This window comes from Nyctibius grandis, chromosome 8 (genome assembly GCF_013368605.1).
Source record: "Nyctibius grandis isolate bNycGra1 chromosome 8, bNycGra1.pri, whole genome shotgun sequence".
Classification (NCBI taxonomy): Eukaryota; Metazoa; Chordata; class Aves; order Nyctibiiformes; family Nyctibiidae; genus Nyctibius; species Nyctibius grandis.
The window spans coordinates 39270242-39291621 of record NC_090665.1 but is presented as its reverse complement, the minus strand read 5'-3'; the positions used below and the strand labels follow the sequence as shown (position 1 = coordinate 39291621).

General features: G+C 39.8%; 1 protein-coding gene across 1 annotated transcript in view; it reads left to right on the top strand.

Annotated features, from left to right (window-relative positions):
* The first annotated feature begins 315 nt into the window (after positions 1 to 315).
* TESK2 (testis associated actin remodelling kinase 2) overlaps positions 316 to 21380 on the top strand; it is an 82930-nt gene continuing 61865 nt past the window's right edge. Inside the window, exons 1-2 of the mRNA XM_068406908.1 lie at positions 316 to 535; positions 8561 to 8864. Of these exons, the coding sequence (XP_068263009.1) occupies positions 8643 to 8864 (222 nt within the window). The 5' untranslated portion in view covers positions 316 to 535; positions 8561 to 8642. The remainder of the gene's footprint in view (positions 536 to 8560; positions 8865 to 21380) is intronic.

Below are 21380 nucleotides of genomic sequence, written 5' to 3'. Positions count from 1 at the left end.
CCTCACCGGCTGACCAGTGGAAGCGAGGCGCCCCTAGCAACGCCCCCCTCTCTTTTCTGCCACTGGCTCCCGCTCTTGTCTCGGGAGTTGCTGTCTCTCGTATGGTTGGTCAAACCGCCTGCCTCTCAAGTGCCTCATGACCAATTAGAAAGGGGCACTCACGTGGACTACCTGCGAGTCCCTCCAACTAGTTTCCTTTTCTCCATTGGCCGATCTCCGCCGTCCATCCAGCCCCGCCCGGCGTCGGTTGGCTGCTGGGGGGGGCGGTTCCTGGTCGGGTGCCGCCCCTGCGCTGTTGGGTCGAGGACGCGTGAGGAGGCGGAGGCGGGGGCCGCGGCCGAGGGAGGAGGAGCCGCGGCGATCACGGTCCCGGGTCCCGCAGCTGGGCTCCCTCCTCACATGGGGCCCCCTCGCTTGCCGCAGCGGCGGGGCAGACCCTCGCCGGGTTGCTGAGAGGCTGGGGGCTGGCCGCGGGTGGGGTATGCGGCCATGAGAGCCCGCGCCGCCCGCAGGCCCTGCTGGCGCCGCCGCTCAGGTAACGGCCGGCGCGCGCGGCGGTTGGGGGCAGCGCGAGGGGCGCAGGGCGGCCCGCGTGTCTCGGGGATAGCCAGGCAGAGGAGGGCCCTTGCGGGTGGGAGGCAGCCACCGAAGGCGGTGAGGGAGGAGAGGAGCCGCTCCGGGGAAGGGCTCCCTTCTGGCGGAGGGGAAGGGGCAGGCGGCGGGGTCCCCCCCGCTCCCCCCGGCAGTGCAGTGAAGTGAGTGATGCGTTTCGGTTAGCAGGTGCGTGGAGGGGCTGCGTTTGGCCCCCGGGGGCGAGGTGTGAGGGGGAGCGGGTGCTGCAGGACGCCTGGGCGCTGCGGGGAAAGCCGGCTGCGGAAACCCGTGCCCTGATCTGGGGGCAAGGGTCTGCCTGGACACGGCCAGGATCTGTGCGCAGCCACTCGGGGATTACCTTGAAAATGGTCACTTTGCCAAGAGGTGCGAAAACTTGGCTCGGGTTTTGCTATTTTAAGTGCTACCCTGTAAGAATACATGAATCATGTTTTAATGACAGGCTCGACTGTTCAGGTGTATGTGCATGTATGTTTGCTTTGCGGCCTTCAGATGAAAGGTACTGTGTAAATGCAGATGATCGCCCTTAACGTTGCATTCCTTTGAGGGTGGGAACTGTATTTGCTTTAAGTACGGGGGACTTTCTGCTTGGATATTCTGGTACCCTGATAGTTGAAAGCTAAAATTTCAAGAGTACTGAACTGAATTTTATTTAAGTTTATACCTTTCTTTTTGTCCCCCTAAAAAAACCTTACAGCTAGTATTTAGGCTAATTTATGAGAAGCCTTTGTGCTTCAACTGATTTTTTTTTTTTAGTAGAGATCAGAGTTCTAGCATATTTTATTGTCTGCAAAATCAACAGGCTCGCAGTTCTACGGACTTAATTAGGTAGTGGAATTTACAACCTAAGATAAGATTTCTTTATGAGAAACTCTGATATGCCCAGTGGACTAGTCATAAACCTTTCCATTTAGTCATCATCTTTGGAAATTATTGTTGCATACCATATCCTGATAGGCCAATAAAAATGTCATTTTCTGACTCTTGCAGAAGTATACTGTGCAGCTGTAGATACGGCTGTGTTAATTCCATTGTCTATTTTGGTTTGCCTTCATGTAAAACTTGCATGCAAAACATGAGTAGCTTGAACTGAATGCAAAGGGGGGTGTTCACTGTACCTGGTGGCAAGTGTGTGCTCTCCGATGTTTTATGCTTGGAATATGTTCTGTGCTTTCTTCAGAATGAACAGCTGGCAGTGGGAGCAGAGCAGGAGATAGGGACGGAGCAATCCTTGCTTCAGTGCTTAATATTTTTGTGACTGTGGAAGGAGGAAGTTGGTCCAAATGAGGTGTTCTGGTGGTATAGGCCTCCTGTAACCTAGTTATACGCTCCAATTCTATACATTTGCTTTTGCCATTGTAATTCTTTATGTAAATGACTTCACAAATTCATGAAAGAAATACAGGGTTAAAGGAGGGGACTATGGCTTCTGTGTCTGCTGCAGAAAAGAGCGAAGCTTGTGGTTCACTTGCATCGTAGGTTCCCTTTCTTTGTTCTTCCTGTAGCTGAGAACCATGCGTTTGCACAATAGCAAAGCTTTTTATTGTATCCTTGCAGCATGGTATCTTGCAGCCTGGCACAAAAATACGTGCTTTTCTAGGCAAGATCAAAAAAGGTTAATGTTCATAATTTTTTTTAAAGCCCTTTTCCTGCTTTTTAGTTCCCCAATGTATTCATCTGAAGTTGTGTATTTACCAGTAAGTACCTCTAATAATTGGCAACTGTATCACACAGGCTCCATCTGTTGTCTGTTGCCAAGTCCTCTTTCTGACTTAGATAGTAAGCTTCTTTTCGTATGGTCCTGTCACTTTTTCTTAAGTTGAACACATTTCTGGTAGTGGCTAAGCCACTTCTTGATATGATTGTCCCATTGGTTGCACTGGAGAACTGTAATAGTTCTTGCAGCCAGGAGCGGAGTTAGTTGAGAACTTTGCTTTTGACGACTGACTTTGTACACTCTGGGTCTGTGGCTCACAAACTGTGAGTTCCATGTTTCCCGGTCCCCTGGGCGCTTGCTTCAGATTGATATGTACATACCAGCAGACTCCAGTGTCTCCAGTACCTCAACAACAACGATTTGGGAAGCCGTGTTCTCACTTCAAAAATTCATAAATAAATTAGTCAAGACTGTGTTACTGTTCCATTTGTGCAGCCGGTACCTGAAGTAAATATGGTACTGGGTGTTTCACTGTCACATGAAACCAGTAACACTCACTGTTTTTTCAGCTGTATTTTAAGGGTAGATTACAGAAGGTGTTTAAATATTTGTGGAGGTGATACTTTTAGCTGGAAAATACAAATATTGACTGTCTTGTGTGACAATATATAAATGTAAGATTTTGTCTAAGAGAGGTCAGTCAGGTATGAAATCCAGGTTGCTTACTTTATCTTCATCCCTCTTTCAACCGTTCTTGTTCTGTTTTCTTGCCTTTGCTGTGCTGGATTGTCTCACTGGCTGCATCAAAACAACAGAAAATTGCTTCTTGTCTCTTGTGAAACACCACCCCCCCCCCCCCCCCCCCCCCCCCCCCCCCCCAGTGGTAACAGAGCTGTCAGCCTTCAGTCAGAAAGCTGGTAGAGAGGTTGAGGGGGAAATTCTTTGATTATTGAGATGTTACAATACCTGTTGGTATTGGAAGGCTTTGATTCACCTTGTTTTTCTCAAGAGCTAAGCAAATGTCAGCCTGCTGATACCTGGAAGGCATGAGCTGCTTCTCAGTGTCTTCACTGAGCTCTGTTTTGTTAGGCAAACATAATGTATTAAAATTATCCATTTGAAGCAGCAGCTGTGTATTGTACATGGTCTACTTGAGTGATTATTTAACTCTAACGATGCTCTGTAACTAGGCTGGAGTCTGTCTGCACTGTGGATTGGAGTGACTAAAACCAGGCTAGGAGACGAATGGATTTTTGCGAAGTTCTTCTGTAGAGGTTTAGTTTTTTATTATAATTGGACCCTAGAAACTGTTGGCAGTTATACTGTGGGCATAAGGATCAAGTGGTTTTCTGTTTGTTTGTGGGTTTTAATCTCCCCCTCCCACCCCAGTTATATTTGCCTTCTAAATATGTGTCAGAATTTATGCCTATGCTTGATGCAAATATTTTTAAACCTACAACCTTGGCCCTGAATCCTGAGCTCTGCAGTACGTTAATGGCTAGTCTCTCTTACTGGTTTCAGACTTGGCTGCAGTCACAAAATAAATGAACTGTTTGTTTCAGCTTAGCCTCTAGTGGAGGTTTGTTTGCATTATAAAACCATGATGCAGTTTAGCAGACTTCCAGTTTCTGGAGTGGTGTGGTAGGGCTAATGCAGGTCACTTCTGAGGAATGTCAGCCCTAGTTGTGGGAAGCTTATGCTATGACAGTACTGGCTAGAGCTAGGAATTATCCCCTACAGGGGAGATAAAATTAAAGCAAAATGTTACCTAAATGAAAATAGAAAATGTTGGGATTTTCATGTTCGAGTGTAATGTCATAATTAAGACTTTAAACTGGACCCTAAGACTTAATCTCATAAAAGTAGTCAAAAAGACTTCAGCTTCAGGACGAGCTGGGCCAAACATAGTGCAAGCTCTGGTGCTTGTAGCTGCCTTGTCTGTAAATATTTGATATTCTCTTTCTCCCAAAGACAAGCAGCTAAGTTATGGACAAACCAAGGAACTTTCCTCTGTTAGGAAAGTGGATAACAGCAGTTGAGAAGACAATTGTGGAATGCCTGGTTCTCTTTACCTGTTTAGTTTGATTTCTTGTGTTTCATTCTCAAACATTTTTTCTTTTTTTCTTTTTTTATTTTTTTTAATCCAGGCTATTGATCTCAAAGTCAATTCAGTCTTGGGAAGATTTTGTTCTTTACATTCCTTTGAAGGTTTTCTGAAATTTGCACATTACTACAGTGAATTCTTCCCCTTCCCACCCCCCCAAGTTGATATTTTGTTGAGTGACATTGACAGCATAATTCCTTCATGTTTTTGTAGTGCTGGGTTTTGAAGCTACATCAGACTATGAGTTTAAATAGTTAACTCTTGGCAAATGACTTATGTCAAAGCTTTGGCATCTTGTTCTTCAGAAAACCTTTTCAAATTAATAACATGCATCCACCAGACTTACTGCTTTCCAGGCTGAATGCCTAGCGACAGTCTTCTGTGTCTAAAAATGGTTGTTGTTGTTAAGGCCATCTTTTAGGAAATTGTGAGTTTGACATTTGAGTGCAAATATGCACATGTTGTAAAGATACTGGGGACAGAAAAAGTCTTAGTAATGAATTGAAATGTTTTTGGAAGGATCTTGTTTTATGCCTTGAGGTGTTAAAGAGATGCTGCTGAAGTTGAGAAGCCTTATCCATTTTTACGTCTATGAAGTATAAAATGTTAAGTACTGGCTAATATATGTCACCTGTTAGTTTTAAATTGATGTGTGGGGTATAACTTGATGTGCTGTTATGGGGTTTCTATCTTTAAATATTTGCAGACTTATGCATTGGTTTTGAAAGCCAAATGTCTAATTAACCAAATAAATGCTTATAGTATTTTTATTTATAGTAATTTCTACAATTAAAAACTCAATGCATTCATGCAGTAGAGAAACTGATCTTAATATAATGTTAATATGGATAACTTTTTCTTTAAGGTTTGTTTTTTTTAAACCAAATTAAAATGTGGTAGGGCATGAAACATTCTGAAATTGTGCTTTTCAGTAATGTAATAAATGGATAATTAGGGCAGGTATGCATTTTGAGAGGTGGATTTCTAAATGATTTTTGTCTGGCAGAGTGGAGTGCATTTTTCTTGTATAAGGATTTCAGAAAAATTGGTCTGAAAGCTGAGAATTTATTGGGAAATTTTTTTAGAGTGTTTAGTGTGTTTTGTTTTGTTTTTTTTTTTTTAACTGGCTCTTGAGCACAGCTTAAGAGTTTTTAAGCTGAACTTTACTATGAAAAAACCCACCCAACCACCTTTTAGTTCGTTGCAGGATAGTCTTGGATTCTGTTCAGTGCACTTTAATTAACCATACAAGGCAGTAAATTAAAGTACCTCAGACTGACTTGACAGTCAATTAAACCTTGGTTGATTTCATTGAGAATGTGATCATTAGTGTAATTGGCCAAAATGACAGGAGGCCCACTTGGAATTGTGCCTACTTGAAATTTTCCTCTAATACTGTGTATGCAATCCTGGGCAGAAAACTAGACAAATGGAGCTCTATCCTAATAATTTCCAAGAATTTCGTGTAGCTGTCTGGAAAGAAGGCAAACTCTAGCAGGCAAAAATGAAGGAAGGGGTTACTTGGGAATCCAGATGGCAAAACCTTTTGGGGTTTATGTTGTGTGAAGTACTTTGAATCTCTTCTTTCATTGTGGGATTTGTATAGAGTTTTGCAAAGTTCACCATGTGATTTCAATCAAAAGGATGTGTATGTGTGAGGGTGGTGTGTTGTGGGGTTTTTTTGTTGTTCAGTAGATTTAGAGACTATGTTGAGAGCTGACTTTTGTTAATGGTATCTGGATACTTAAGACAGAGTTAGGCTTTTCCTTCTGTTTAAGATTGCTTACCTAACTTGGTATCTTCCTCTAGTTAAGACAACAGCAATCTTCTCTATTTTGTTTTTGCATATATCTTGCTTTGCCTGAGGACTTACTTAAACTTACAGTCCTGATTTACAAGTTCCTTTAGTTTGCTGGGCTGCAGTGTGGTGGATGTGTTGTTTCACTAGATTTAGCAGGGGTGTCTACAAGCTCCAGGGTACCCTTCATATGGTGTTACTGTGATACTGGCGTGTCAGACTGTGCATTGCTGGAGCAAGTGCTTGCTCCCTTCCTTGGAAAGTGTCTAGTGCATGTGGGTACTACTCTGATGCAAATAAGTTCTAAAACATTGTTTCTTCAATTACAGGAGGTTTTCTGGTTAGTCTGCAAAGATACTTGAATCTCCTGTTCCAGAAAATAAATTGTTAACACGGTGGTTTCCTGTCTACCCTCCTTCCACAGGCAGTTCTTTCTTTTTCTCTTTGAAAAGTAACCAAATGTTAGTTTGTCCCTTTCAGATCAAAAGGAATTATTTAAGCGTGCCTTGGAAATTGCTGGGCATCTCCTCTGTAGCTGAGGAGGTTCTCTGGGCTATTTTTCTCAGCTGGGGAGATATAACAGGCTTTATCTTCCCATGGTGCTTCTGTACCATTTCCAGACCCTCAAGGCTCATGGGGCAAGAATATGAGGTCAGAAATTGGATCCTGATCTTCTGTGTGGCAGTCAGCCACACCATAACATTAGACTGTGTAGTATTATAATCTGAAAAGTGCAGTAAGCTCATGCATGTGCGAGTCTGCATGTAAAATTCTGTAGGAATACCACAACATGGGATTTGAGAGAGATTCAATTTTCTTAATCAAGCCCTGGTAAGACTCTCTTATACCCATTTAGAGAGGTGAGTGTTAAGATGTTTGAAATAAAAGCCCTTGAAAAATATGGGATTTTTTGTTGGTGGGTTTTTTTTTCTTTTTTTTTTGGAGAGGACACCCTCAAATTAATTCCACGTAGTTCAACAGAGGTTTCTTCTGAAGGCAGGAAGGCTCTGTGTTTTTCTGATGTGTTGGCACAGAGCATCTCTGAAAGATACACTGCATTCAAAACATGGGTATAGCAGCACTGCTATATATTCAAAGGACAGCTGGTGTGTCTCTGTTTTTGAGATGCTCTTCAAATTTGGTGTATTATTCAGGTTCTGTGCATGTGTATAAATAGAAGTATAATTGCCTGGCGTGCTCCTGGCTTCGTGATTATTTTGTCCAGCATTTTTTTTTTAAATTTTATTGCTTCCTTCCCCTCCCTCCAGTTTTTTGTTCGCTCTCAGGAGGGAAAAAAAAAAAGAGAGAGAGAAATCTGTCCTCTTTGTGACTGCTCACTTTATTCAGGTTTTGTAGGGGCTCACCAAATTGCTGTAAATGAAGAGTTAAGTGTGAAAAGATGAATAACCTCCTCAGTCTAAGGTTTAAAGAAAAAAAAAAAAAAGTAGGCCACCTGTCAGGTTTGCCAGTCCAAGCTGAATTTGATGGGCTCCAGAGTCATCCCGATTAATTCAGCATCCTCTTAAAAATTAAAAAAAAAAAAAATCCCTTACTGTTGTGTTCCCCCCCCCTTTTTTTTTCTTTTCTCCTACTTGGCAAATGTAGCTTGTTTCCTGTGTTTTCAGTTGAACTGAAATTAATATGGCTTTACAAAGTGTATTTGTGGGGAGAATAGTTCTGGCAGTTTCTTGTAAGAATACTTTGTTTTTGTAGCAGGTTTGTTGATGTTTTTATAAATTTGGGGGCTAGATCTTTAGTGGATATAAACTTGTGTTCCTGCCAGTTAAGGAATTGGTCTTGGAACACTCATAGGTGGAAGCTTTAAAAACAAAGGTTTTAGTGCTCCAGCTACTGTTATTGACAGCTAATAATTTTCCTTATGTCAACTGAAAGTTGATGTTTTTTATAGTTAGGGATCCTTTGTTCAGTCCCTAATGTGAAATGGTTTCTTGCAATAGCAGTAGGTTGGTCACCAACTGCTACTGAAGTAGAACGGAACGTTACATTTTGTGGGTTTCCTCCTGGTTATTTGATTGCTTTAGCAACCAGAACTTAAGTAAAAAAAGAAAGGGGGTGGGGAGGGAATGAAAGTTGTTACCAGTTAAATTTTGAGTTCCAAACCTATTCATCTCGTAATAGCCAGAGCATAAGGTATTTCAATGAATCTAAGGGAAAAGTTCATTAGATTGTCTTTACTGATGATGCTGTGTGGTTGGTTGTGGTGGTTTGTGTTTTTTTTTTTTCCCCCCCTTAGTTTTTTCATGCCCCTACTTGGATATGTTCTGCTTTTTTTTCTTATTCCCTTAAAATGGTGTAAGCTGTGTTGGAGTCCTATCAAACTTATTAGATATGCTTACAATAATGGTAATCTCAATTTCTTGTATTTTAGGATCCAAGAAGAGTAGAGAAGACAGCAAATTACCTAAGATGTGAGAAGTCTTTCCTTAGCAAAATAAAACCTTGTTTTCAAAATGGACCGAAGTAAGCGGAATTCAATAGCAGGATTTCCACCACGCTTGGAGCGCACTGAAGACTTTGATGGTGGTGCTGGAGGAGAAGGGACTGTATCCCAGATGGGAAGAGTATGTACCTCTTCATACAGAGCCCTGATAAGTGCCTTTTCCAGACTTACCCGTCTTGATGACTTCACATGTGAGAAAATTGGCTCTGGTTTCTTCTCTGAGGTATTCAAGGTGTGTGTTTAGTTCTTTCCTCTCTTCGTGTTGATTGCTTCATGTTTGGTGCTGAGAATGTACGAGAGTATCTGCAGAAGTACTTTTCTCTGATCAACTGCTTTTGTATTTGCTTTGCTCAGGATGAGTGATGAAGAACTTGCAGGTCTCAAATATTTCCTCTGTCACTCTTCCAGCTGTTTTTTATCACTTGTAATTTATTTGGGGAGTTGCAGAGGCTATTTGGGAGAAACAGTAAAAGCTAAAAAAATAATTGGTTTATCTTTGGCCTCTGCAATGTATTTTTGCATTTACGTGGTGCGTTAAACACCAACGGCTATTGATTCTTTCATGTGTAAGTGTGAATGTCTTTAATTTAGCTAGATTATTAGTTTTGTGGGATTGTACTCAGTCCTTTGGTAGTCTTTGCCTCCCAACACTAGATGCATATGTGTTAGGTGATCTACATGTGATTCTTGAACTTGAAACCACAAAATTTATTGCACTGAAGTTACAATACAATTAGCCGCTCTTCTCTGTTTCCTTTGCTGCTTGTTATGCCATGCCTCTAACTCAAATAATCAAGAGATTGGTTTGAAGGAAATAATATGAATGAGAAAATCTGATGTTGTCAGTGACTTGCTGCTATGAATCTGTAAAGTGGATAAGATCTTTGTAAAGCAATTTGTGAAACCATACAGGCAACCCCAGGTTTATAGTGCTGGTGATATTTCTGCTGTTCTGACTGTTCTGGTAAGGTTTAACATAGAGGAATAGGACATTGAGTTGGCATTCAGGCATTGCAAAAATAATTTGTTTCCTTGTCCTCGTTCCTGCCTTTAAACGAAGTCACCCTCCAAATTATTTCCATTTCAGTGAAATGCCAGAAAACTTAATCTCACAATACATTATGTCCATTCCGTGACATTTCATGTGGTCTTTTCTTTAAGAAGTTAAACCAAAAAACCTCTTATCCCACTTTGTTTCTGTGAATAGATATGTGAATTAGAAAATGAAAATGATTTTTATGTTGCTTTAATACCTAAAGGCATTCAGATCTCCTCTTGTGTAAAGACAAGTCATTCCACAGAACTGTTTCTGTTTAGCTAGATATATGAAATTTAATTTCCACTAACACAAGTGTTTAATTCTTTCAAATGGGCAGACATGAAGAATTTTATTTGGGGTGTGTAGGAGACTTGGTACATGTCAGCTCTTTATAAAGCCATCTTGTATACCAATTGAAAACAAGGTTTTGTTTTTTTGTTTTTCTTCTTATTTTCCTGTTTAGAAAACTTTCTGTAATGCATTTTGTAGCAACTGTCTTTATATTCAGACATTTCTTAATGTGTAATGAACTGATTTTTCAAGCCTTGTGTGCCACTGGAACACATCTTTACAGCTTTTATGGCAAAGCTACTGTGAAGTGTATAAGGGTACCAGTAGACTTGGGTCGTCTCTAAGTAAAGGGGCAATAACAGACCTTGGTTTGTTTGTGTGAATTTCAGAATTCATGTTTTGGAGTAGTTTTGTCTTGGATTTATCTCAATTAGCATTGCTAATTAGACATTGTGTCTTTTCCTATTCTCTAAATTCAGGATTTTACCCTCTTTAATACTTGGATTTTCCAGTGCTGAAGATTATGAATTTATCCTGTAGTAGTATTGCCAGTCCTATTTATGTTGGGACATCAAAAAGTTTTGTAGTTAAATGGCTACCTACTTTGTGAACAGACTTACTAGGTGAAATAGCTATAATATTCTACCATGCATTGGTGAGGCGCATCATGGAGAAGCACCCTGAGGCAAGGTGATTGCATATCCAGCAGAAATGTATGGTATTATTGATCGTTAGGAAATAAAAATAGGTGGGGGGAAAAAGTGGCTAAATGTAAAGGTAAATTTCCAGCATTCATAATAATTGATTTATTAAGAATATCTTATTTTAAGAGAGAACTTGGTTTAGTCAAGTAGTGGCATACAGGGGTGAACGTCTGTTTGAGAACTTATGTTGATTGAGAGAAACCCTTGATATGTGATTTACATTCCTGTGTGTAAGGCAGTCTGCTAACTCTTTTAAAACCTTCCCCTGCCATTCCTCCTTTCAGTAAGCTATGATCATGGTAGTCTGAGTATCTAGTGTCTGTTTTCCCAGAAACAACCACAGACCTCCTGCAGGGAGACAATGAGTGATAAAGCCTTTTCTTTCACACCAGTTTCAAACAAGGCCTCGCTTCACTTTTGGCACAAAGGGGTGAGAATGCATTACGACCTTATCTTAGATGCAGTTGTAAGCAGGTTTCTGTTCTGCTAGTTTGTCAGCTTGACCACCTCTGTCATTAATCCTACTGTGCTGATGATCAGATTTCATGCAGGAACCTTGATGTGCTTCCAGGAAGGAGAGCCTCATGGTTTGACACAGTTAAAAGTTCAGTCTGATCTGCAGGCTCCCAGCTAAATGATTGAACTCAAGAAAAGTCCAGGATAGTTCTAGACTTAGTGTGTAAGTAACTTTACAAAAGCAATGAAACCTTCCCTTTAAATTAGCAAAGGTGTCTCTAAAAACCCCAAGTCATCAGATATTTTTCAATTACATATTTGTCTGTTGTTTTGTGAGTATCATACACTGAGTTCACTCAAGTGATTCAGCAAAGAACGCTTGGACTGTTTTGATGGTTTGGGATTTTTATTTTGCTATGTAACTGACAATTGTTTTCAGAGATTTCTTCCCCTCCACCCTTTTCTGTGGAAACTCCTTTTTAAATGTAGTCTATCACAGTGGATAGAAGTTGCCTTCTCTTAACTTGGGAATAGGAGTACATTACAGCTTACATATATATATTAATGCTATGAATGATCTTTTAGAATTTCTAGTGCACCTTTATTCAAACACAAATTAAACTTCGGTTTATTCAGCATAAAGTATTAAACTAGCATTTTGATTTTGTTAGCCATCACTAAACAATTAAAATACACGTTCACCTGAATACTAAGTATTATAGAAACTAGTTTAGAAAAACTGTACTTTGTCAAACTATTAGCAATGTAGTTTGAAGCAGCTGACTGACTAGTGCCTGTGCTAATTTTCAATGGCAAGTGCAGAACACTGAAGTTTGCTTTTAAGATTGAGCTAGGCAAAGACTATTTGTAAATGAACAATGCCCAGCCATGATCCCAAACCTTTAAATTCTTAGCTGGGAAGACCAGTAAAGGCTGATGGAGCTATAAGTAATTGTGGGGGAGATAAGCATCATACTGAAACTAAATACTGTATTAGGAAATAGATACTATTCATTATAAAATATGTGTGTTGGAACAGCAGCCGGACTAAAAATCCAGGATCATCATCTATTCAAATATACCTTCAGGTTCAAAGCTAGTACTAAATATTCAAGTTGCTAGAAAATTCCTTCAGGTGTTCTTGTTGGCTCTGCATTCTGTAGCTGAACTTTTGAGAGAGACTGGAAATACTTCGACACTTTGGCTGAATTTTAAAAATGGACTTTTTGCAGTTTGTTATTCATGTATATATGAAAACAGGGATCATTGATCCAATATTGAATTGTGCAAAGTAGTGTTCTGTGTGTTTGCATGTTGGGAAGGTCGTGTTGCTGTATAGGTGTGGTCACTGGGGAATTTGAGGGGTTTGACTGTTGAGGAATGGTGAAGTCTTTTGACATCCAGGAAAGAATTCATGGTTTTGTCTTGAGCAGTTCTGGATGCTCAAAATAGTTGTTTCACTGCAGACAGTGCTTCTGCTGTTTTAAATACACCTAGCCATCTAATGAGCAGTACTATCAGAAGATAATTCAAAAGGAGGAAATAATTTATGTTTGGGTCACTCTGATTAGTTCTGTAGCGCAGGGACACTTGACTGCGATTGTAACAATGGGCTTAACTGTTGAAAGCTCCTGCTCCCCAATAGCTCGAGAGCTGACATGTGTAACAGGGAGAAAGATAATTTCTGTTTGTCAGGGAACGTGCTCTGACAAAGCTGCTAAAGCTAGTGCAGCCTTCCAAAGATTATATTTGGGACAGGCAGAGATCAAATTTGAAGACAGAACTCAAGTCAACAAGGCCACAGTCTTGACCACCTTGAACTGTGCTTTTAACCTTGTAAGAGTCAAGAGATGTAAAAACTATCCTTTTGCTTTGTGTCGCCCTCTTTTGTAACGCACACCACTTGTTATCATAGTGCGTTATGTTTAATGGGTGTGAGTCTCCTGTCCTGTAGTCTTCAGTCCTTGTTTGTAGTGAAGTTTTTCATTTGGGTATGTTAATTTTTGCTGAGATGGACCTAAGATAGGAAGTGGCCTTCAGTTCCTAGTGAAATAATGCAAACAGCATAATGCTACAAACTTAGTTTCAAATTTTTCTGAGTGGCAACTTTTATGGGTGAGCTGGAAGCGAACGCAGAATACTGAGTAACAGGAGGCCTAGCTCAGTTCCTCTGGAAGCTCAGTAAAAGACTTCCCTATCTTGTGCTGCTTTGTCACATACGACTGTATCTTGAGCTATCATTAGCCGGTCTTTAATCGAGTTGTAGTGGGTTGTGGCAGGAAGTCAGATGTCTTACAGAAGTCTGTGTGTTCATGTATGTATATTGCTATTGTAAAACATTTATACAATTAGCTTAATAAACCTTAATCACCTAATTTTAAAAATTAATGTAAAGCTGGGAAGGGATGTTATGAGAACTACTACAGTATCCTTAGCTGAGCCAGGCTCAAGTATATGTTATCTGTTCTTGACAGCTATTTTTGGCTTGTCATTTAAGCTTCCATTATAGAAGATTCTAGAACCTTGTTTGGTGTATCTGGGCCATATTTTATTAATTTTTTTTAACCTGTTGTTTTATGGCTAGAACTTCCCAGTTTGAGTTGTTTCTACAGCTGATCCTGTCTGTTTGCTTATTGACTCTACTAGCAGCTCGTTACTGACAGAGGATTCAGTTTTCCTGTGGCATTTAGTGATATATCATGTCAACGGAGGCCTTCTTCCAAGAGTAAAATGTGAGTGTGTAGAAGGAAGCTGGGGAGAAGATATTTGAGTAGTTTTATAAATGAGCATGCAGAGAATGGAATGCCAATTCAGATTAAAAGGAGAGGATGATTGCAAAACGGACAAGGAAGAAGTGCGGAAAAAATGGCAAGAGAATCTGAATTCAAGGCAAGGGAGCTGCTGCTTGGTTTGCAGCCCATGCTCAGCGAAATCACACTGGAGAAGGTGTTGGAATCAAACTTTGGCTCAAAGTTTGCAGACAGCACTTTCCACAACTGGGATCTTTATTAACTTGGGTTTTGACAGATAAGCAGGCACTGCAATATTTGAACTGTCAATATGTTTTAAATCTAAATGCAGGTCTGTGCATTATTACCAGTCTTTGCAGGACAGCCAAGAATAGAACTGGTATGGAGCTTCCTCCTGATGGACAAGGCCCCAGCACACTCCCAGGACTCTACAAGCAAGTTCTTACTGTCTCCTCTGTGTGTACCTGTTTGCTGCATAAATGGGATGTCAGTCTTCAGGACTGTCAAACCAATACCTTGCCCCCTGAATTCTTTTAAGGGGGAAGGGGTTAGATGTCAGCGTAAATCAAGGAGATTCTGGGTGTTTCAACTGGAGACAAGCTTTTCTTAATCCTTAATATACCCTTTTGATTAATATTTCAAAACTCTTAACATAAACACTGCCAACAGGAAAAAGTTCATTTCTTTGTTAATACCAAACTAAGGGATGAATTTGGCTCTTGGCTTTTTCTTTGAACAGTTTCATTGCTTTGTCACCAGACTTTAGGCCAAAATTACATTCTTCGAGGTGACGTTAATATCTCCATAAAATCAGTTAATTGGGCAGAATGCTTGTGTGTTTTTTTTGTGTAGAGGACAATAGGAAAACTAATTGTATGTAGGTGTTTTTCTTTATGGTAGCTGCTGTATGTGAGATTCAGTGTTGCAGGAGCCATAGCTTTGTTACACAGTGTGTCTTGTCCCCAGACTTACAGTGTAGTGACAAGAGTTTTTCTTTTGTCATTAGTAGCGTACTGGAGATAATTGCACTTATTTTTTTTCCTGGAAACTAATTCTTGCCCACTAGGCATAATTGCTTTCTGCAAGTTTTGCTTACATCAAGCTTTGGCGTTTTTATTACTGTTTAGGCCTTCCTACCACACTGTATGTCTTTATGTGTTTTTCTTTGCTTTATAGATTTGTGGAGTCAAAAGCATAGGGTTGGAAAAGACTTCATGTCATCTTGCTCTTCATCCTTTTGTCCCAGGGCAAAAGCAGCTTTATCTGTCATTCTTCATAGACATCTCCTTAACCTATTCTTTAAAGCTGATAGTATCTCCCATTGCAGCGTCTCTGGTAACTCCCAGGTATCTCTGAAGAATCAATTTTATTGAGCAAGAGAGGAGTGGTTGCATCATCAGCCACACTGGACTGAAAAACCTCCAGCAGTAGATTAAGCTACTATGACTTCCTGTGAAGACTATGTGCATGAACAGCCCCGTCATCTGGTTGAGCTGAGAGGGCAGAAGCTCTTGGCAGAGGGGTGGTAAAAATCTACCAAGGAAGTGAGAAAGCATCTGGAAGGCTTGCTTTCCGTCATCTATGTCTGCTTTTCTCATACCTAATGTATTTAGAATGATTGTCATTTTTATCTTAAGGAACAAAATAGTAACACTATTGATTTAGAAATTTGAAGTTCAACAGAAATGTCTTTATGCATAACTCATAAGGGAGTATTTCTGGTATTCAGGTTAAAAATATTCTGAAGGCAGCACTGAAGTAGAAATCAGCTGATAATGTGAAAATTCACAGGAAACCTCAAATCTCTCTCACAGTTTTTCTTTGTCCTTACTGCTTCAGTTTCAAAGTTCTCTCATCTTCTAATGTGTTGTTTTGAACATTTAGTGTAAGGTTTGCACTAGGAAAGGAATCCTCTTTGATTGCCTCTGGAATTAGCAGCCTGATCAGGGCCTGAACAAATATAGGTGTTCTTCAAAAACTGTAAAACGTTAGAGGTGAGATCACACAGTATTCTTGATATTTGTGGGACTATTTAATAGGCTTAAAAGGTATTTTAGTTTAGTTATCCTGTGAAGTATTTGTAGGAAACTGTCTAGTTGTATGTATTAAATAGTTTTTCAACATTAGTTATTTTCTAAAGCTGGAGAACTGTAACACTTGGTGTCAACACATGGGGAAAGATAAACAATAAAAATTGGTTTAATAACTAGAAAAGTGATTCAGTGAATGACTTCAGTCTTAATGTGTTTGGTGTATAAAAATTGATGTCATTACAGTGCATTAACAGTCTTATAATGAGAAAGCAGTTGTTTGAAGGTACTTTGCAGTGTAGTGGAAAAACGGCATAATAAGGCCCAATGGCTAGAAGCTGTAATAAGAACTGTGCTTATTTTGAAAAATTAAGTGGCTGTGGGGACAGCCTCAGCAACCAAAAATTGTCTTCTCTCTCCTTTTGGTTCATTGGTGATATTTATAGCCATCCTGGGTTTTTTTAGAATGTTCTTGATTAAGCTTGGCAAGTTGTTGAGAAACTTACAGCTACCAACAGTTTGAGGCCACTAATTTATGCCTGAGATGAGGCATAAATCCTGAGGATGCTGGTACTTTCTTAGTCAAAGTAGAAGTCTTGTAAGTTTGATTTGTCTCACACTGATGTGTGAAGTCTCAGCCTTTTGGAACCCTTCTACCAACTGCTAAGATGATTTGTATGGTAACCACTAAACCAGGCAGTTATCTTCCTCTTGCTAATGATTTTTTGGTTATCGAGGTGCCAAGTCGCTGCCATCCTAGTCCTTGTCACTTAATTAGCCAATGCTTTTTTAGGGCATAGTTTGTGGGGAGTAGTAGTAGTAAATAGGCCTTGTTCCAGCAGGTCATTAATATAGGAGTTAAAGAATAATAACACAGATGAGGTTTTTATGGATTGCACAATTGGGTCAAAATACTCACTTCATCCCTGCTCACGTGTAAGTACCATTAAAATTCAGCATTACCTGTCTGACTTGCAGGGCACTTTTACATTTAGCAGAATTGAGAATGCTTTGAAATACAAAGTAGAATGGAGGGCTAGTTCACATTTGTTATCTGAAATAAGTCCTGATTTTATTTATTTATTTTCTGTCTAGAAGTCTTAAGATATGCATGTCATAATTATCACATCAGCTGAGGAAACACTGGGAGTGACTCAAAAGCTGTCACCAGGTAGCAGATCTAATGAAAGCCTTGACTTTTGTAGTGGTGTTGAAAAATTTTAAGAATTTTCACAACCATGTTTCCATAATACTTTTTCCTACAGTCCTACTTGGCATCACTGCAGGTAAAGTCTAAAACTATACTGTAGAGTGAAGCAAATTAATAAACAGGGGAAAGAGTTTTGCTTATGCAATATTTCACTTTCTCTGCTTTGGTCAGACAGCTTCTCTGCTGAAGAAATCAATCTTTGGAAAGTGGCAGAACTACTGTTATACCCTGAAAGTGAAGGATTTGTTTCTTTAGTAAAAAGCCAGAACAGAAATCACTGAAACAAACTTAATGCTAAAAGAATACCCAGTCAAAAAAAGGAATGTAAATTAATGTAAAGTTGTCCATTTTGAAGTGTATGTATCCCCTGTTTGGAAACTTGGCCTCTTCTAACTCTTGTTGAGCAGCTGATATGTTGAATGTCTGAGGTAAGTCTTTGTTGTCCTCACAACTAGTGAGAATGCTTGCAAATTCTGTCAACAATAAGGCACTCTGATACTGTAACAATGGGACCTTGCAATAAGAGATAACCCTCTGGTTGGATTTTTGTGTTTAGTACAGTGACTTCTGTAGTTCAGCGTCCTTTGGGCCTTTGATTTTTTTTCTGGAAGAAAAGTTGTGCCAATCTGAGTATCACTGTGCAGTTTCCCAGGGGCAAAGCAGGCGGCAAGATTCCCTTGGCACAGAAATGTTTGTGGGCTTTTTGTCTTGTTTTCCATAATAATTTCTCAAGCACAGTTAAATGATCTGTTTAGTTTTCTGTTCTGGATGGAGATGTGCTGGGTTGGCAGCTCTGGGATTTTCTGTGTTTTGCCAGCTGGCAAACAGGCACATTTGTGTAAGCTCATTCATAGCTGATACTGAGACACAGGTGCTGATTTACTGTTCTTCAAATAACTCTGCTGGCATATGTCCAGTATTAACATGACCATACCTAGAGAACAGAGTGCATCACTCAGGATCATTGTGGCACACCTCTCTAAACACTTATTTACTAGTTTGGGGGTGGGGAGGAGGGGAAGTTAAATATATTTCAGTGATGGATTTCACTGCCTGTGCCTGGAGAATGTGTATGTGATGGTAATACACATGCCAAGTTATTATGGATGGCAGTAACAGAAAAGAGATGATGTTTACATTCTGAGATCCATAGGGAATGCTTCCTCACAGCCCCTTAATAGCCGTTGGTAATGATTAGAGAAGGGAACTCCAAAATCTGTATGATACGGCTTCTGTTAGTCTTCTCCAGTTGTTGGGAATTCTGTATGCAAGTCATCCAAGATGTTCTGTTCCTGAGTAGCTGCTGAGGCCATATCCAAATTGTAGGGACTCCCTTCTCCTGCCCTTGTGAGCTTCCTCTGTCTGGGAGTCACCATGGCTGCTGTCCCAGTCTCACTGTGCTTGTCACAGGCTGACAGCGCTTCGGGGTGGCTGCGTGGCCCTTGGTGCTGGGCAGCAGCAGGCGCTGCTCTGCATGGGCGGGGATTGTTTGACGGCCTTGTTGGATTAGGGGTTGAGGAGAGGACAGAGCTATGAAACATCTGCTGGAGGAATCGATACTGAGACTACATTGCTTTGTCAACTAATCCATAGCTGACAATATGTCTAACACTGAGTCACGAATGACAGTTTGTAACTTTCACATCAGCTGCCTGCAATTAAGTCCTGCAAATCCAGTTCTTGTGCTTCCTAACCTTTACTGACAATGAAGAGACACATACAAAATTGCATGGTGTATTTAATTAGCTACTTTTTTTGCTAGGAGGACTTAATTCTTAAGAAGAACAGTTCCATGAAAGCTTAAATAACAAGAAACTATTTAGAACTTTTGGTTTTGGCTATAGCCTGAAACTTATTAAATGTCTCAATTTATAAAAATGTAAATATCCTTAAATAAGAAAAATGTCGCTCCTTTATACTCCCTGCTCCCTTCTATTTGTGCTTGTGGTCAAGTCCTAGTGCTGCAACTGTGATTATAGTAGCAATAGTTGGATGCCAGCAGGATACAACTATTCTGAAGTGTGAGATTGACTTCCTTAGTCGTGCATGGTAACATTATTTGAAAGATTTATAAAGGAGAGGTAAGGAAACTTTTCTTTTTCTGTCCAAAATAAAACTTTCTTTCATGGTTCGCATACAGATTTTGAAAAAAACCCAAACTAATGTGTTTAAATAGCAAAGATAACATCATTGGTACCGTGGGGGAGACTGCGTGCTTAGTACCAAACTGTTAATATACTGTAAGAGACTGAAGGTGCAATTATATGTCAGGAAAACTCAGCCTGAAGTGTTTTTTGCTTCAAAAGCAGCTGCAGATTATGGAAATACCATCACCTTTCATACAGGATAAACCCATAGTAATGTGGGAAGTATTTAACCATAAGCATTACAAATTAAATAAGAAAATAAGGACACAGATACATAATCAGATACTGTATTATCTTTGGATGTTACAATAGTCATTTGCAAATGTCAAACTTCTGGGTTCCCTGGCAGGTAAATAGCGGTATCACCTCCATTTTATAGATACAGTTGAAGAGGGAGTGAAAGTAAGTGAAGTAGCATGTCCAGGGCTGTTCAGTGAGCTGATGATAGCTAACATTAAAAATGAAGAATAAGCTCCCAGTTCTGTACTTCAAACTCAGTATTTCGTTTCCTTTCCAGACTGTGACATTAGACTCAGATATAAAGTACATACGTGAGGTGTATACTGAGGCTGTGGTATAACTGCTCTTCTGCATTTTCTTGCCTAGTACTTAAGAGGTGAGCCCATGTTCCTTCTCCTGCATTGCAAAGGGAATTTTATATGGCTACATTCTGCTGAATTGGCTACAAAATCAGTCAATTTCCCCACCTGGGCCGTGCCTGTTCATATCTCAGGTCAAACTGTGGAACAATAGTCCTCTGATTAATTTGTGCTTTCTCTCAAAATAAGACTGTAGTCTCTTTTTGCTTTTATGATTTGATTGAGATCAAGTTAAGAGCAGAGACATGCACAGATTCCTATCAATAAATGGTTTGTTTAAAATAAATGAATGCTGTATTTTGGGCCCTGGCTCTACATTACAGTGGGCAATGAAGAAAAAATACAAAAGAAAAATTGAGGGTTTTTTTTTTTTTGCACAAACAGATTTATAAAGTATCAACAGTACTACTGTCTTGCTAATTATAAATTCCCTTTAGTTTGGCAAAAAATTGGGGAACTCGTTTGACTGTAGGTGTGGAATATGCTGTAGTACCTGAACTTGCTGCTTTGCTGAACTGATGATCCCAGAAGTTGCTAAAGTTATTGAAGTAGAATCTTTGTTTGATGACCAATACCAAGCCTTTGTATTAAAGGGAAAATGCTAAAGGCTCCAACTTTTTCTGTGTATTTCTCACAACTGTTTTTAGTAATAGAAATTAGTGAAGTCACAATTACTGTCAGGCTTTTGAAAGGGTTTGGGTTTTGTTTTGTGCCTAGTTTCTGTACATCTTCTGAACCTGCGCTAAAGCTCTTGTAGCACATGCTGACTGGTTTTGTTTGGCAAAGTTTTGTTACACTTGGCAGGCTTCTCTCTTGCTACGAGAAGTCAGAGTGTAGTGACATTATATACTACTACTCTGAAAACAACCACAACCCAATCTGACTCCCTAGCATCAACATAGCAGCTTAATGTTATCTGGACTGATGTGTTTCTTTAAGCTTCTATTTGTCACTACAGATTTTCCTAGGGACATGAGATTTTTGACTTGATATAGGCATCACTACTATGAATATGTGTATCTGACTGTGGGTACATTTTAATGTTTAGAAAAACATTTGAGATTCCAGTTTTACAAACAGTGTGATCTGAGCTGAAGAACAGGTTTGTCTTCTCAATTAAAGGGAGCTTTCTTCAATCAGCCAGAGTTATACTGCATAGTGCAAACAGCCTAGAAAGGTAACTAAGGTAATGTCTTCATCTCTTGTCATCACAAGAGAAAATACTCACAAATCAGGTGAAGACACTTACTGTTACAGAAAAGAGATTGATAGAAAGTGGCATAGATAACTAAAAAGTCATTTGACCTTTGCTGTATATGTCACTAACATGAAGACTGCAGGCTGAGTGTGGAGGAAATACTTGAACTGGTGAGTGTGAGGTTGGTGAGACAGTATAAGTAAAAATACATGCAGAATTTTTGTGGATAATACAGTGAGCTCAGAAGCAGGAAGCAAACTCAGGGAAGGTCATCTATATGGATTAGAGAGGGCTGCTTTTAAATGGTACTTTGGACACATGACA